At 42.3% G+C, this 15,000-nt stretch overlaps 3 protein-coding genes across 4 annotated transcripts in view; 2 read left to right on the top strand and 1 right to left on the bottom strand.

Annotated features, from left to right (window-relative positions):
• Nucleotides 1–3,839, top strand: part of LOC114572242 (bone morphogenetic protein receptor type-1A) — an 83,285-nt gene extending 79,446 nt beyond the window's left edge. For both annotated transcript variants that reach the window (XM_028603765.1, XM_028603764.1), the window contains exons 11-13: nt 1,463–1,638; nt 2,562–2,692; nt 3,331–3,839. In XM_028603765.1, the coding sequence (XP_028459566.1) occupies nt 1,463–1,638; nt 2,562–2,692; nt 3,331–3,456 (433 nt within the window). In that variant the 3' untranslated portion in view covers nt 3,457–3,839. The remainder of the gene's footprint in view (nt 1–1,462; nt 1,639–2,561; nt 2,693–3,330) is intronic.
• A 6,067-nt stretch (nt 3,840–9,906) lies between these two features.
• Nucleotides 9,907–14,834, bottom strand: rps27a (ribosomal protein S27a). The gene is made up of 6 exons (XM_028604343.1): nt 14,772–14,834; nt 14,596–14,660; nt 14,102–14,156; nt 12,822–12,907; nt 11,762–11,893; nt 9,907–10,101 (listed from the first exon to the last, which is right to left on the bottom strand). The coding sequence occupies exons 2-6, from the start codon at nt 14,641–14,643 to the stop codon at nt 9,952–9,954; spliced, it is 471 nt and encodes a 156-aa protein (XP_028460144.1). The 5' UTR covers nt 14,644–14,660; nt 14,772–14,834; the 3' UTR covers nt 9,907–9,951.
• LOC114572633 (clathrin heavy chain linker domain-containing protein 1) overlaps nt 14,590–15,000 on the top strand; it is a 32,241-nt gene continuing 31,830 nt past the window's right edge. The window contains exon 1 of the mRNA XM_028604338.1: nt 14,590–15,000. This exon is cut by the window's right edge and continues 904 nt beyond it. The gene's annotated coding sequence lies outside the window, so the exon portion shown is untranslated.

Raw genomic sequence — 15,000 nt, 5'->3', positions numbered from 1 at the left:
GACCCACTGGTATTGGATCGGTACTCGGTATCGGCCGATACGCAAGTTCAGGTATCGGAATCGGTATCGGGAATCAAAAAAGTGGTATCGGGCCATCTCTAATATTAGGGCTGCACGATTATGGCCAAAATGATAATCACGATTATTTTTGATCAATATTGAGATCACGATTAATTATCACGATTATTTATTGATTTAACCAAAACAAATTTTATTGTCACATAGGCTAATTATAACTGCTTTTACATCCATATTGTGCTACATTCCTCTTTTATTGAAGGATACTGTGAAGCAGTATGTCATTTCAGCTGTTGTGCGACCTTTTTTCATACATTCACGTTTGCCGAATGGTATCTACCTGACGAAATAGCAACGCGGATTTCGGTGGACCATTACGCTGCTACTTACATGTCTGCGTTGCGCTCTGATGCTACGAAACCCACGTTAGAGGCAACATAAACATCGCTGCATGTCACGCTAGTAAACACTAATAACACGTTACGCAGCAGGTAGCGTTAGCGTACCGTTAGCCACAGTAAACACTAATAACACGTTATACAGCAGGTAGCGTTAGCGTACCGTTAGCCACAGTAAACACTAATAACACGTTATACAGCAGGTAGCGTTAGCGTACCGTTAGCTACAGTAAACACTAATGACACGTTACACAGCAGGTAACGTTAGCGTACCATTAGCTAGCTACAGTAAACACTAATAACACGTTACACAGCAGGTAGCGTTAGCCTACCGTTAGCTACAGTAAACACTAATAACACGTTACACAGCAGGTAGCGTTAGCGTACCGTTAGCTACAGTAAACACTAATAACACGTTATACCGATTAGTCGACTAATCGACTAAGAGGGAGCAGCCCTAATCTTTATTTTAGATTCTTTCCTTGATCTCATGGTGTTGATGGAGAAGGAGAACCAGGAAATGAGTCGGGGAATTGCAACGCTACCAAGTGAAGTGTATTTTTCGAGAGGTGCATCAAAGAGTGTAGACGTAACAAGAGGATAAACTCAACAAAACGTTGTGCTGCAGCTTGCAAAGGAAGAGTCTATTGAGTTCAGCTCCGCCATCTTGGACCAAATGCAACACAATGTTCTGTTGAGTTTCTCCTCTTGTTGCTTCTATACTCTTTGGTTACATGGCAGGCGGGATGCAACGTAAACAAAATATCGCGTAATTATCGCGAGACTTCCGGTATAATATCGCTCAACGTGATATTGCGATAACGATATTGAGTCGATATATTGTGCACCCCTAGTACACACACACACAAGTACGTATACACACACACACACACACACACACACACACACACACACAAGTATGTGCACAAACATTACTTTATATTTATTCTTTTTATTAAAAAGACATTCAACAACTGTCTGTTTGAGTTTCTTCTATAAACTGCGACTGTGACCTCAGCTCGTCTCTCTTCTTTGCGTTGCCGTAGCGACACCAACGAGGTGGACGTGCCGCTGAGCACGCGGGTCGGGACGCGGCGCTACATGGCCCCCGAGGTTCTGGACGACAGCCTCAACAAGAACCACTTCCAGGCGTACATCATGGCCGACATCTACAGCTACGGACTCATCATCTGGGAGATGGCCAGACGCTGTGTTACAGGAGGTACACACACACACACACACACACACACACACACACACATGCACACACACATGCACACACACACACACACATACATGCACACACACACACACACACACACACACACACACATACATGCACACACACACACACACACACACACATGCACATGCACACACATACACACATACATACACACATACATACATACATACATACACACATGCACATACATACACATACATGCATACATGCATACATACATACATACATGCACACATACATGCACACATACATGCACACATACATACACACATACATACACATATACATACATACATACATACACACACATACACACATACATACACATATACATACATACATACACACAGACACACACACACACACACATACATACATACATGCATGCATGCATGCATGCATGCATACATACATACATGCACACATACATGCACACATACATGCACACATACATGCACACATACATGCACACATACATGCACACATACATACACACACATACATACATACATACATACACACACATACACACATACATACATACACATATACATACATACATACATACACACACACATACATACATACATAAATACATACATACACACATACATACACACATACATACATATATACATACACACGACTGTGTACGCACACACACACACGCACAAAGACACACAGACACACACAGAGAGACACACACACACACACATACAGGCACACACACCAGATGTGTGTGTAACTGTCTCTGTCCAGATGTGTGTGTGAGTACCTGTCTGTCTCCAGATGTGTGTGTGAGTACCTGTCTGTCTCCAGATGTGTGTGTGTGAGTACCTGTCTGTCTCTCTGTGCCCAGGTATGTGTGAGTGAGTACCTGTCTGTCTCTCTGTGCCCAGGTATGGTGGAGGACTACCAGCTGCCCTACTACGAGATGGTTCCCTCTGACCCTTCGTATGAAGACATGCTCGAGGTCGTGTGTGTAAAAGGACTTCGGCCCACCGTGTCCAACCGCTGGAACAGTGACGAGGTATTACCCAGCATTCATAGCTCCTCTGTTACCCAGCATTCATAGCTCCTCTGTTACCCAGCATTCATAGCTCCTCTGTGTCCTGTTCCCCTCAGGATGAATTACAACAGGGTTGGGGGCTTCACCCTCCTTGGTCCAAACTGAACTTTTTTTTTAACCTTTTTTCACTACTACTTATTTATATATTTAGTTTCTAATTGATTGTGTGTGTTTTTTATTTATTTATTTATTATTTTTCAAATTTTATTTTATTTTTTTATTTAATTTTTAAATAATTGTAATTTATTTTTAAATTTTTTTATGGTAATTCAAATTTGTTTTATGTTTAGGATCACTTTAGTTTTCTGTTTATTTAAATAAAAGTATACATTTTTCTTAATTTTATGATTGTAAAATTTTTGTTCATTTTTATAATATTTTTTATTCTTTTTTATTTTAATTTTTATTAAAAAAAATATTTATTTTTAAATTAATTTTTATACATTTTTTTAATCTATTTTAATTTTTTAATTTACTTTAATTTATTTTTTTATTTTAATTTTATTTTTTGTACATATCTTTATTTTATTTTTTTATTTATTGCTTTAATATTTTCAGTGATCACGTAGTAAAGCTGTGCCTGTGTGTGTTTTCCGTAGTGCCTTCGGGCCATGCTGAAGCTGATGTCCGAGTGCTGGGCTCATAACCCCGCCTCTCGCCTCACCATCCTCCGAGTCAAGAAGACGCTCGCCAAGATGGTGGAGTCGCAGGATATCAAGATCTGACCTCCGCTCGCCACGCTCTTCACCGGCGCCAGAAACACCACGACGAGATTCTAATAACGTTAAAAATTAATATTAACAAAGGACCCGTTTTCAGGGCGGAAAACCGTACAGACAAACGTCTTCAAACGTTCATCCAAGGTTCTACAATTGCATCCTTGTTTCCTTCACTTGCTTCCTTTCCTCTTAGCGTCTTAGTCCGTCCCGACCAAGGAAGCACGGGAGAGACACAGCGAGGGAATCTTGCGAGGAGAGAGGAAAGGAGAGAGGAAAGGAGAGAAGAAAGGATAAGGAGGAAAAGGATTGGGAGGAAATGTGTTGTTTTTTTATTTTATTTTAAAGGTTATTTTTTGGGGCTTTTTTCCCTTTTTTATTTCAGAGGTGACAGACAGGGAAGGTGGGAGAGAGAGAGAGGGGGGGGATGACACGCAGCAAAGGGCCACAGGTCGGACTCGAACCCGGGCCGCTGTAAAGGACTCCGCCTATGTGGGGCGCACGCTCTACCGGGTGTTTTTAGAGCAGCGATGAGACCTCCTTTCCTCCTCCGCTGTGTGGGCGGAGTTAGCAACGGCTTCCAGGAAGGCTGCTCTCTTGTATCCTCGCCTATAGCTCAGAGATCCCTCCTAGTCCCTCCATCCTAGCCACTACATCCTACCCCCTACAGCCTACCCTCTCCATCTTAGCCCCTACAGCCTACCCTCTCCATCTTAGCCCCTACAGCCTACCCTCTCCATCCTACCCCCTACAGCCTACCCTCTCCATCCTACCCCCTACAGCCTACCCTCTCCATCCTACCCCCTACAGCCTACCCTCTCCATCCTACCCCCTATAGCCTACCCTCTCCATCTTAGCCCCTACAGCCTACCCCTCCATCCTACCCCCCACAGCCTACCCCTCCATCCCACCCCTACAGCCTACCCCTCCATCCCACCCCCACAGCCTACCCCTCCATCCCACCCCCACAGCCTACCCCCTCCATCTTAGCCCCTACAGCCTACCCTCTCCATCCTACCCCCTACAGCCTACCCCCTCCATCCTACCCCTACAGCCTACCCCCTCCATCCCACCCCCACAGCCCACCCTCCATCCTACCCCCTACAGCCTACCCTCTCCATCCTACCCCCTACAGCCTACCCTCTCCATCTTAGCCCCTACAGCCTACCCTTTACATCCTAGCCCCTACAGCCTATCCTTTACAGACTAGCTCCTCCATCCTACCCCCTACAGCCTACCCACTACATCCTACCCCCTTCCCCCTACAGCCTACCCCCTACATCCTAGCCCTCCATCCTAGCCCTCCATCCTAGCCCCTTCATCCTACCCCCTACAGCCTAGCCCCTAAATCCTACCCCCTCCATCCTACCTCCTAGACTCTACAGCTTAGCCCCTACATCCTACCCCCTTCCCCCTACAGCCTACCCCCTACATCCTAGCCCTCCATCCTAGCCCCTCCATACTACCCCCTTCAGCCTAGCCCCTACATCCTACCCTCTCCATCCTACCCTTTATACCCTAGCCCCTACAGCCTAGCCCCTCCATACTACCCCCTACAGCCTACCCACTACATCCTAGCCCCTACAGCCTTGCCCCTCCCTCTTACCCCCTTACATCCTCGCTGCTCGGGGCAGGAGTCAGAGCTTTGAGTCGGCCTTCGGAGAAGGAGAGCCAGAACTACTTTCTGTTTGAGCGAGGAGCTCGTGAGGAGATATCGGATTTAAGAGACTTAGGGGGGAACAAACTTTCTACTCCTTCTCCTCCTCCTTCTCCTCCTCTCTGCCAGTTTGACGCTTTCTGTGAAAGCCAAACGAGACGGCAAGGAGGCCGCCGCTCGCTGTGAACGAACACAGGTTCCTCCTCCACGTCTGCCTGTTTCAGAACGCGTACGAGAGGCCAGTTGTGTTGTTGTTGTTGTTGTTGTTGTCTCTTCAGGACAGAGTTCTCCTGCCACATTGAAATATATAACTCCACTCTAAGGAACACTAGAGTTAATTATGAAAAGAAAAGGTACTATTATAATATGTGAATTTTAAACGTGTAAATATGTGTTATCGTTGGATGCCGTGCCGACTCTCAACCAACCAGAACACTCTGCTGCAGTGATGACGTCACACGCCGACGCCTGGAGACGGGGTCGCTATGGAGACGTCTGCCGTCCTGTCTGACTGTCTGTCTGTCTCTTTGTCTGTCTGTCTCACTCTTTGTCTCTGTCTCTTTGTCTGTCTGTCTCTTTGTCTGTCTCACACTCTCTGTCTCTCTCTCTCTTTGTTTGTCTGTCTCACTCTTTCTGTCTCTCTGTCTGTCTGTCTCTTTGTCTATCTGTCTCTTTGTCCGTCTGTCTGTCTCACTTTCTGTCCGTCTGTCTCTTTGTCTGTCCCTCTGTCTCTCTGTCTGTCTGGTGATTGGTCAGTTAAAAGCTGTTCTGGTAGCACAGAGAAATCTGATTGGTTGAATTAAATCTCAGCAGGTGGAGCCAGAAGACAATACTGAACAACAACTGCAGAAATATCAAAGTAAATTTGGGTTAAAGCGAGTATTTCTGACACTCAACACTAAAGTCTCGGGCGTCAAAACTTTCTAAACGTAAATTTATTTTAAAGAAATTAGGAAACGCAAATTTAAATTCTAAGACCAAGCGAGTGTCGTTATCCTCAATTGCTGTAGATTAAATTCTGGCTCCTCCCACTGAGGTTATCTCATCCAATAAGATTTGTTTCTGACTTTAAAGCGCCCATATTATGCTCATTTTCAGGTTTATAACTGTATTTTAAGGTTGTACCAGAATAGGTTTACATGGTTTAATTTTCAAAAAACACCATATTTTAGTTGTAGTGCACATTGCTGCAGCTCCTCTTTTCACCCTGTGTTCAGGTCTCTGTTTTAGCTACAGAGTGAGACCTCTTTTCTTCTTCTGTACTATCTTTGATTGCACTCGCACATGCTCAGTAGCTCAGATGTAGATCATGTCAGCTAGCTCCATAGACAGTAAAAGAAAGGCTGTTTCTCCGACTTCAGTCAGTTCCAAGGCAGGATCAGCTGGGAGACTTCTTCTAAACCAGGGAGCACATGGAAGTAGTTCTTTTGGAGATTATGGTGAACTAGTGTGTGTTGTAGCGGTGCTTTGCCATTGAGAACGAGGTAGCATTCTAGCGTTAGCGTTACGCTACAAGCTAACGGTTGCGGTTAGCCAGCTCGTTTCAGCTAGTGACGTAGAAAGCCGTGCAGATGTTGACCAGCTCACCAGGAGACTGAAGGCAGGACACATTCAGAAACCAGATCTCACTCAGAACACCATGGATGGGTTTATTTCAAAGTCTGTGTGCGTGTGGAAGCACCAGAGACACAAAATAACACCCAAAATCACCAGAAAAAGTGATTCTTTTCCTAATATGGGACCTTTAAAGTACATTTATTTCAACCATAAAATCAGGAAAATACTTCAGTTGCATCATGAAAACAATGTTTTTTTGTTTTTTTTTTCACAATATTTTTGGGAAACCGGTTCAGAATGTGTTTAGCGTAGCTTAGCACAATGACTGGAAGCAAGGGGAAATTGTTAGCCTAGCCTAGCATCAGAGAACAACATTAGGTCCTGAGCCATTTATTATTCACTCTAATAAGTACTTTTTGGGGGGGGGGGTTTAAGATGCTCAAAAACGTACGGAAATTGGTACGCATATGTAACGTGGAGACGTACGAAAAAGCCTCTTGGGGGTGGGGTGGGGGGGGGGTCCCTAAACTCAACAGGAAGTCCCGAATTTTTAATTGAATGTGCTATTTGAGGGCTTTTTTTTCTTCATGCTAGCAGTTTCCCCCCGTTTCCAGTCTTTGTGCTAAGCTAAGCTAAACAAACACTGGACTTTAGACTGTACTGAACAGAGATTTACCTAAAATGTTGGACTGTTCCTTTAAACTATTTTCATGTCTCTCCTCAGCAGCAGTAAGATGTGTATGTGTGTGTCTCTGTGTGTTTCTCTTTGTCTCTGTGTGTGTATTGTTCATACAGTCGATATTTAAGAGCAGTAGTAACTTTAGTGTTTTTCTCTGTAATAAATATGCGAGAAGCCTCCCCGTATAGGAATAATCTCTAATATGTAAATCTTTAATGTGTTGTTGTTCTGTACAGCGTCTGGTTCGGTGCCTTATGAGTTTACCAAGGAAATGAAAAACTCTGTAAACAGTCTGTCCAATGTAACAATTTTTAAGTAAATAACCTTATTTTAGTACACAACCTGTCAGTGTCTCCTCTGCTTCTTGTGGGTGTGTGTGATGTCAGAAGTCTCTTTCCCGGTGCTGGCTGAGTGTTACTGAGCATTTATTGAATTACTGATCACTAACATGCTAGTTAACATTAGTAATTAAACCTAAACAGATAATGGAAGTCCAAACTGCCTGTGAGCTTCTCCTGTACTATACGGTAATTCCTCTACTGTGTGACAGTAAGTCTCGTGGTTATGACCCAATCGTTAGCCTATTGTTATAAAAGCGTCTGCTACGGAGCCATAACGTGAGCTACAAGGTAATGGAGCCTTTTATACATTGTCGTGTTTCTTTAGAAATAAACAACGAACAAATAGTCTTTAAACGCTTCAGATGTAAAGTTATTCTCTGTCAAAGTGACGTCAGAATGAATGGGAGTCAATGGGATGCTAACGGGAGGTGATGGCTTGGTAGCATCAAAATGGCGCCATAGGAGGTTCGAGTTCTGGGGAGAGGCTTTATGGTGCGTTCTTTTTGTCCACCGAAGTTGATCTACGAGTCGTTTTCCGGATTTACGAACCCGAGGTCGTATATATACACGACTCGTCAAGTCGTCTGAACTCAGAGGACCCCGAGTTCACTTTCAAAGATGGCTACGTCGTGCATCACACGTAGTAAACATTGTGGTTTTCTACAATTTTAAGCACTTTTGTCTTTGTTGTAAATAAATGAAGTGGTACACATAGTGCTGTATACTGCTACCTATAGACATGTCTCTACAGTCTTATTAGGAGTTAAACATAGTGCTGTATACTGCTACCTATAGACATGTCTCTACAGTCTTATTAGGAGTTAAACATAGTGCTGTATACTACTACCTATAGACATGTCTCTACAGTCTTATTAGGAGTTAAACATAGTGCTGTATACTGCTACCTATAGACATGTCTCTACAGTCTTATTAGGAGTTAAACATAGTGCTGTATACTGCTACCTATAGACATGTCTCTACAGTCTTATTAGGAGTTAAACATAGAGCTGTATACTGCTACCTATAGGCATGTCTCTACAGTCTTATTAGGAGTTAAACATAGTGCTGTATACTGCTACCTATAGACATGTCTCTACAGTCTTATTAGGAGTTAAACATAGTGCTGTATACTGCTACCTATAGACATGTCTCTACAGTCTTATTAGGAGGCCGAGTCCTGAGCAGAAAGCAGAGCAGTAGCCTACCCTTGCGTACGGGATGCTTTGTCCATTAATATTCTACAGTCTATAGTGTATACTTGTCATTTCTGCCAGTAAAAGATGAAAAACATTTTTTAAAAGACTCAATCTTTACTTTGTGATAGAAAGGCAAACATTAAAAAAACTAGACATGTGATTGTCAGGAAGATGCAACATGATGAAATGTTTTTGCTTTGAACTAGAGCCCTTTAGAGAGTTTGGCCGACTAGGGAATCGAATGTTCTGAGCTATCACGTTACGCGATTGGTTCAGAGGTGGTCACGTGTATCATGGACTCCATGTTCGATACCAACATTCATCAGATTCCCATTGAGAGTGCAGGGAATAGTGGCAAAATGACAAATCACTGAAAAAAATGCCCAACTTTTGTGCATTTGGTTGCAATGTAAGACAGGGAAGCAGCAAAAGATTTCACAAGTCCCCCTGTGAAGCAAAAAGTATATAATATACATTTATATTAATTTATTGAATTAAATATTGATTGCTACTTTGAATGCAGCATCAGCTCCACCTGCTGGACTGCAGCTTGAGGAAAAACCATCTGAAAGTTAACATGTTCAAGTTTCTTTTTTAAATTGTGAAGCATTATCTGATAAGTTTAGGACAAATCTGCAGTTTATTTAGCTCACGTTACCTGATACATCAGTTTCTAAGTCAAAGCTGTTTGGGGGAAATTTAACATCTTAGCTTAACCTTCTTAATGTATTCTTATATAACTGACCGTGTGTTCAGAACATGCTCAAGCTGAAACATGGGATGTCCCTTTTCTGAAATTCCCTCAAATCTCATTTGAAAACAAACCTTAACTGTGTGTATGTGAGAGAATGTGTGAGTAATTGTTTCAGTGCTTGCAATGTGTTTACCAAACTCTATGTTATATATGATTAAAATAGTGAATAAATGTCTGGAATTAAATGTTGTAATATTGCTGTTTGAGTAGAAGTGGAGCGTCTTTGGTTCTGAGGGTTTAAACCCTGAACATTTAAAGCAACACAGAGTCCGTTGAATTGTGTCAAAACATTTGCGTCTTTATTTTAAGCACGCCTGTGTCTACTTGTCCTCGGGCTTGTTGAAGCAGTAGGTGAGGCAGCACTTTCCGCAGTAGTGGCGGTCAAAGTGGCTCGCCATGAAGACGCCGGCGCCGCACTCGTCGGCCGGACACTCGCGCCTCAGCCGGTGGATTTTACCGTTCTCGTCCACCTGGGGGAGAGAGGGGAGAGAGAGAGACGCATTATTCAAGACTTGAGTTCAGAAACAGTCAAATGTTTGTTACAGGTCTTGGTTGAATTTGAAGGCATTATACGGTTTGTCATTTCTTGATAACAGACCATTGCTACGTACAACGATAGCTAATCGTGAATCACTTTAATGTTAATTATATATTTAGGCTGAGTTAGGGCTGCCACGTCTTAGTCGACTAATCGGTAGTTTTGGTCTTAGTCGACTAAGATTTCTTTAGTCCATTAGTCATTTTTGATGCTTATTCATGATTAATTACTAATTTCAAAGAAAATTCTGAGCACATTTCTGGTAAACACAAGATTTAAAGTGGTGCTTTTGCAGGATTAATTGTGGAGAAACTCAGTTTGACAGATGGTTAATTAACTACATTTATATTGTGCTTTTCTAGTCTTAACCACCTCTCAAAGCTCACAGCTCTGTCGATTAAATCAACTAATCGATTAGTCGACTAAGGAGTCCTTTAGTCGAGGACAGCCCTAATTATATCACACGTGTCAAACTCAAGGCCCGTGGGCTGAATCCGGCCCCTATCTACATTTAGGTTCACAATACATTTTGACCCACCTACTTTTTTATCACAACATTTATTTTCAAACCGTTATTGGTATTTTTGTCGACCAAACTAAGTGAAAAGACTATATGAGCCATGCAATAATTCAGTCAAACATATTTGACTTTTCCCATGACATAAAAGCAATACCCTCTATGTCTGGCCCTTGATGTGATTCTCATTTTATAGTGTGGCCCTTAGGGAACTTGAGTTTGACCCCTGCATTATACCAATATTTGTGGGAATTCCCTGGGCAGATAAAAGGGGCGTAGAGAAACAGATAAAAGTTTGATATCAGGAGTACACAGTTTTTCTCTGACAATCACCGTATTGCACCATTTCTTGTTTATATAAAGACATAAGCCTCCACCAAGTGATTTTCCCGTCACTGTGGAGTCTGTCAAGACGCACAGGTTCCCCAAAACAGTCCAACTCAAAATCAGAGAGTGGATCCTGATCTTTGAGACAGGCGGATCTGTATTCTGGAAGGAACTTTACTTTTGCCTGAAGCTCGTCCACTTTATTTCGAAGGGACTGGACATTATATGGTCCGTCATTTCTTGATAACAGACCATTGCTACGTATAACGATAGGTAATCGTGAATCACTTTAATGTTAATTGTGTATTTCGGCTGAGTTTACGTTGCTACGGGCGCACGACTCCAGACTATTTTCTTTAGCAGAAGCAATGCAATCTTTTTTTTTTTAAATCAATATTTTGTCTAATTATTGATTTATTATGGTAGCAGCAGTGTAATAAGCGGGATAACGTAGAGCGATGTAATTGGCCGATTTAAGAGCCCTTCTCTTCGTGGTCCCGATCACCCTGCTGGGGTTGTAGTCGCTATGACAACCACATCATCCCTTACACATCAACTGAAATAAAGTCACACCAATGACTAAATATTTTACATAGTTATGTCTTCAAACTGCTTCTTTACTGAGGAAGCCTTAACTCTTTGCTTTTGTGATTCTTGTTTAATGTTTAATTGGGATTTTAAATTCTGGCGAAAGTTGTAGATCTGAGCTGAACCAATCAGATCAGAGCGGAGTCCGAAGACTTCCTACCTTGTAGTATTTGAGCACGGCGAGCTTGACCTTCTTCCTCTTGTGCTTGTTCTTCTTGGGGGTGGTGTAGGACTTCTTCTTCCTCTTCTTAGCCCCCCCGCGCAGCCTCAGCACCAAGTGCAGCGTGGACTCCTGCACACAACCAACACACACAAACACACACCGTTATTCTCACTCCAAATATGTAAAACTAGAGCTGTAATCGGACCTTAAAAGTTCGGCTCGACAAACATTTTGATTGACAGCTTTTTAAAAGCCCGACATCATTCAAATGTGCGAATGCCCACGGCTCTTTTGTCAAGAAGGAGTCATGTATACATGTGTTATCATTAGAATTAATTTCCAGTTTTTCGAAAGGTGCATGTAGATAGATGTTTTTCCACATCATTTTTGGACCATTATTACCTCCATATCCATGTCTCAAACGTTGGATAAGCTAGAGCAAACGCTTCACGACTCAAAGCTAAAATAGTCAAACTACACCCATCAGAACAGTTCTTTAGTTCCATTAATATGACTCTGGTTGATGGACCTAAACATTATGATGGCAGGGAAACCCTGGCAGTATTTATTTAGAATTTTTATACATGATTCATGTTTTTCCAATTAACTACTCACTACTTTTAAAAAAAAGTGTGTGATTAGCCATAATTAAAATACAATATTAAATATCACTTATCGACTTTGACTCATTCCGTTTCTACACTTGTACATACGCGCAGGTACATTCCTCTACATACATTGTTTTTTTCCCAGTAGTTCTGGCATTGTGTAGGTTTTCCATTTTATATATTAGTTCTAGTTTATTTATTGTATGTTCTGTGTCCTTGTAACGAGAGAGAGACCGAAAGGGACCGAGAGAAAGACAGAAATATGTTTTAGTTCTACTTTATTTCTTGTATGTTCTGTCCTTGTAACTTGCTGCTGTAACCAGAGTCATTTCTATCTTTTCGGCATCGAGCCACGTTCTTTCAAGAACGACTCGCGATGCATCTAAGAAGCAACGCTTGTTAGCGACAGACCGGTACTACGGGCGGTGAACTCTGCGAGGACTTCTCACCTTCTGGATGTTGTAGTCGGACAGCGTGCGGCCGTCCTCCAGCTGCTTCCCAGCGAAGATCAGCCTCTGCTGATCAGGAGGGATTCCTGCACAGACAAACACACTCTCAGCTCACAAACTGAATCCCTCTGCAGGTGAAGTTAGATCTGTGTTGGCTGCCTCTTGCTGTGGATGTATTGTATATTATATTAGGAGGTGAACTCAGCATCCACTTGCTGCCATAGCAGCAGTAGCTCAGTCAGAGGTGAGTTGGGTTGGGAACCCGAGGGTTGCCTGTTCAAGTCCCCATATGGACTGGTAGCTGTTGGGGGTTTGGTGACCTCTCCAGCTACCACCACCACTCTTGAGCAAGGCACAGAACCCCCAACTGCTCGGGGCGCCTTTCAATGGGCAGCCCCCTCACTCTGAAATCTCTCAATTAGTGCATGTAGGAGGTACTGAGCATGTGTGTGTAATACAGGCCTGTGTGTAATAACAGAGTGATAACAGTAATTTCCCCTTGCAGGATTAACAAAGTATACATTATTATTTGACTGATTGATGGACTAATGTTTTAGCGGAACTGATTCAGTTCAATATGTAACTCACTTTTTATAAACTTTTAAAAATTAAACTTTTTAAGGAACTACTAATACTAATTTCTTCAAGAAGCTGCGTTCAAGCACTTCATAGGGACATCTTAACACTTACCGTAGCTTAAGGTCAGAAAACAACCATCAATGATCACTCACTGTCTCTCATATTGATCCTCATAACCACTGAAAGCTGTCAAAAAAAATCTAACCCAAATTCATATTATGAACGTTATTGACATTTACAATAGGCTCTAATGAAGCAGATACGCTTAATGTCCTATAATGTCCATAATAATTGGACTTTGGGGTCAATTTTTTGACAGTTTTCAGTAGTTATGAGGAGCAATATGAGCGAGGAAATTGGTAATCATTGATCATTGTTTAGGTACATTAAACAACGTTAAGCCTTCTCGCCATAGGCTCCGAGGAAGAAGAAAACGTTAACGTGAGATAACTTCTATAATCGTTGGATTTCAGTTTAGTTTTTTCAAACAGGCTCAAGTGTTCATGACAGGATATGGCTATGAGAAATTTGGTGATCACTGATCGTTTAGGTACATTAAACCACGTTAGGAGATTTAGAGTGTCCCCTTTAAAGAACTTTAGGACATTTCCCCTCTGGGGTCCCGTCTATAATACTGCAGCAGTGAGTTTTCTGCCTCGCAACAGTCACACAAAAAAACCAAACCATGTTTAGTAACTCACCCTCTTTGTCCTGGATCTTGGCCTTGACATTTTCAATAGTATCTGAAGGCTCAACCTGCAAAATAAGCAAAGAGAAGAACCGGTCAGCCATGACACCATCTTCCTGTCAAAGCTACCATTACATGTCGGAAAGAAGACTCAAAAACGCCAGTAATCCGTTTAATTAATGGTTTTTTAAAATTTTTAGATTAGCACTTTGTGGAGAGAACGTTTGTCTGATTTAACCCCGTTGCTTTCCGCCACACGTGTTTACGGTGTTCTGCGTTACTGCTAGCTTAGCCACTTTAGCTTCAATTATAAACTACAAAAAGGTACATAGCATCCACTCTACCGGAGTTGGAACACTTCGAATGATCTCAGCAGTTGAACTGGGTAGTAACGTGGTTCATCATATGTGGTTTATTCCGCCTAATTTGACGGTAAAAGTCAGGGAAACTCTGAATAACTGCAGCCGCTGAACGCCGCATCCCTCCGCCACAGCCCGGCTCACTCACCTCGAGGGTTATGGTCTTCCCCGTGAGGGTTTTGACGAAAATCTGCATCCTGCCGTTCAACCCACCTACACGGGAAAAGACATAAGACTTTAAACTTGCTTTTCGTGCTGAAAAGGGGTCGTTTAAATCGTAATTTTGTGACAATAATTGAGTTTAGACGCAGAGCACGATCTTACCACAGGTTCACACTAATGGCGGATCATGAGAAGAGGGCTTTCGGCAGCGAGCGACGGGGTTTTCTGCCCGCGTTTGCACGGGGTGGGTAGCCCGTTAAAAGTGCCTGATCAAAACAAAATATTTATTACAACTTTTATTACACTTTATATGTCAAAAGTAACGATATAATACCGTTCAAATAGACATTTTAGCACTTCATTTAGTGTTTGAAAAGAAAAAAAGAGACCC

Source organism: Perca flavescens, chromosome 17 (genome assembly GCF_004354835.1).
Source record: "Perca flavescens isolate YP-PL-M2 chromosome 17, PFLA_1.0, whole genome shotgun sequence".
In the NCBI taxonomy this organism is placed as follows: domain Eukaryota; kingdom Metazoa; phylum Chordata; class Actinopteri; order Perciformes; family Percidae; genus Perca; species Perca flavescens.
The sequence above is the reverse complement of the archived record's forward strand: the minus strand, read 5'-3'. Positions and strand labels throughout refer to the sequence as shown.

What these genes read in the sequence shown, in the direction of transcription:
- rps27a (XM_028604343.1), bottom strand. Translation starts at nt 14,643, where the DNA reads ATGCAGATTTTCGTCAAAACCCTCACGGGGAAGACCATAACCCTCGAG. An exon ending in CAAGATCCAGGACAAAGAGG is followed by an intron (nt 12,908 to 14,101) that starts GTGAGTTACTAA and finishes TTGTCTGTGCAG; the next exon opens with GAATCCCTCCTGATCAGCAG. An exon ending in CCGTGCTCAAATACTACAAG is followed by an intron (nt 10,102 to 11,761) that starts GTAGGAAGTCTT and finishes TCTCTCCCCCAG; the next exon opens with GTGGACGAGAACGGTAAAAT.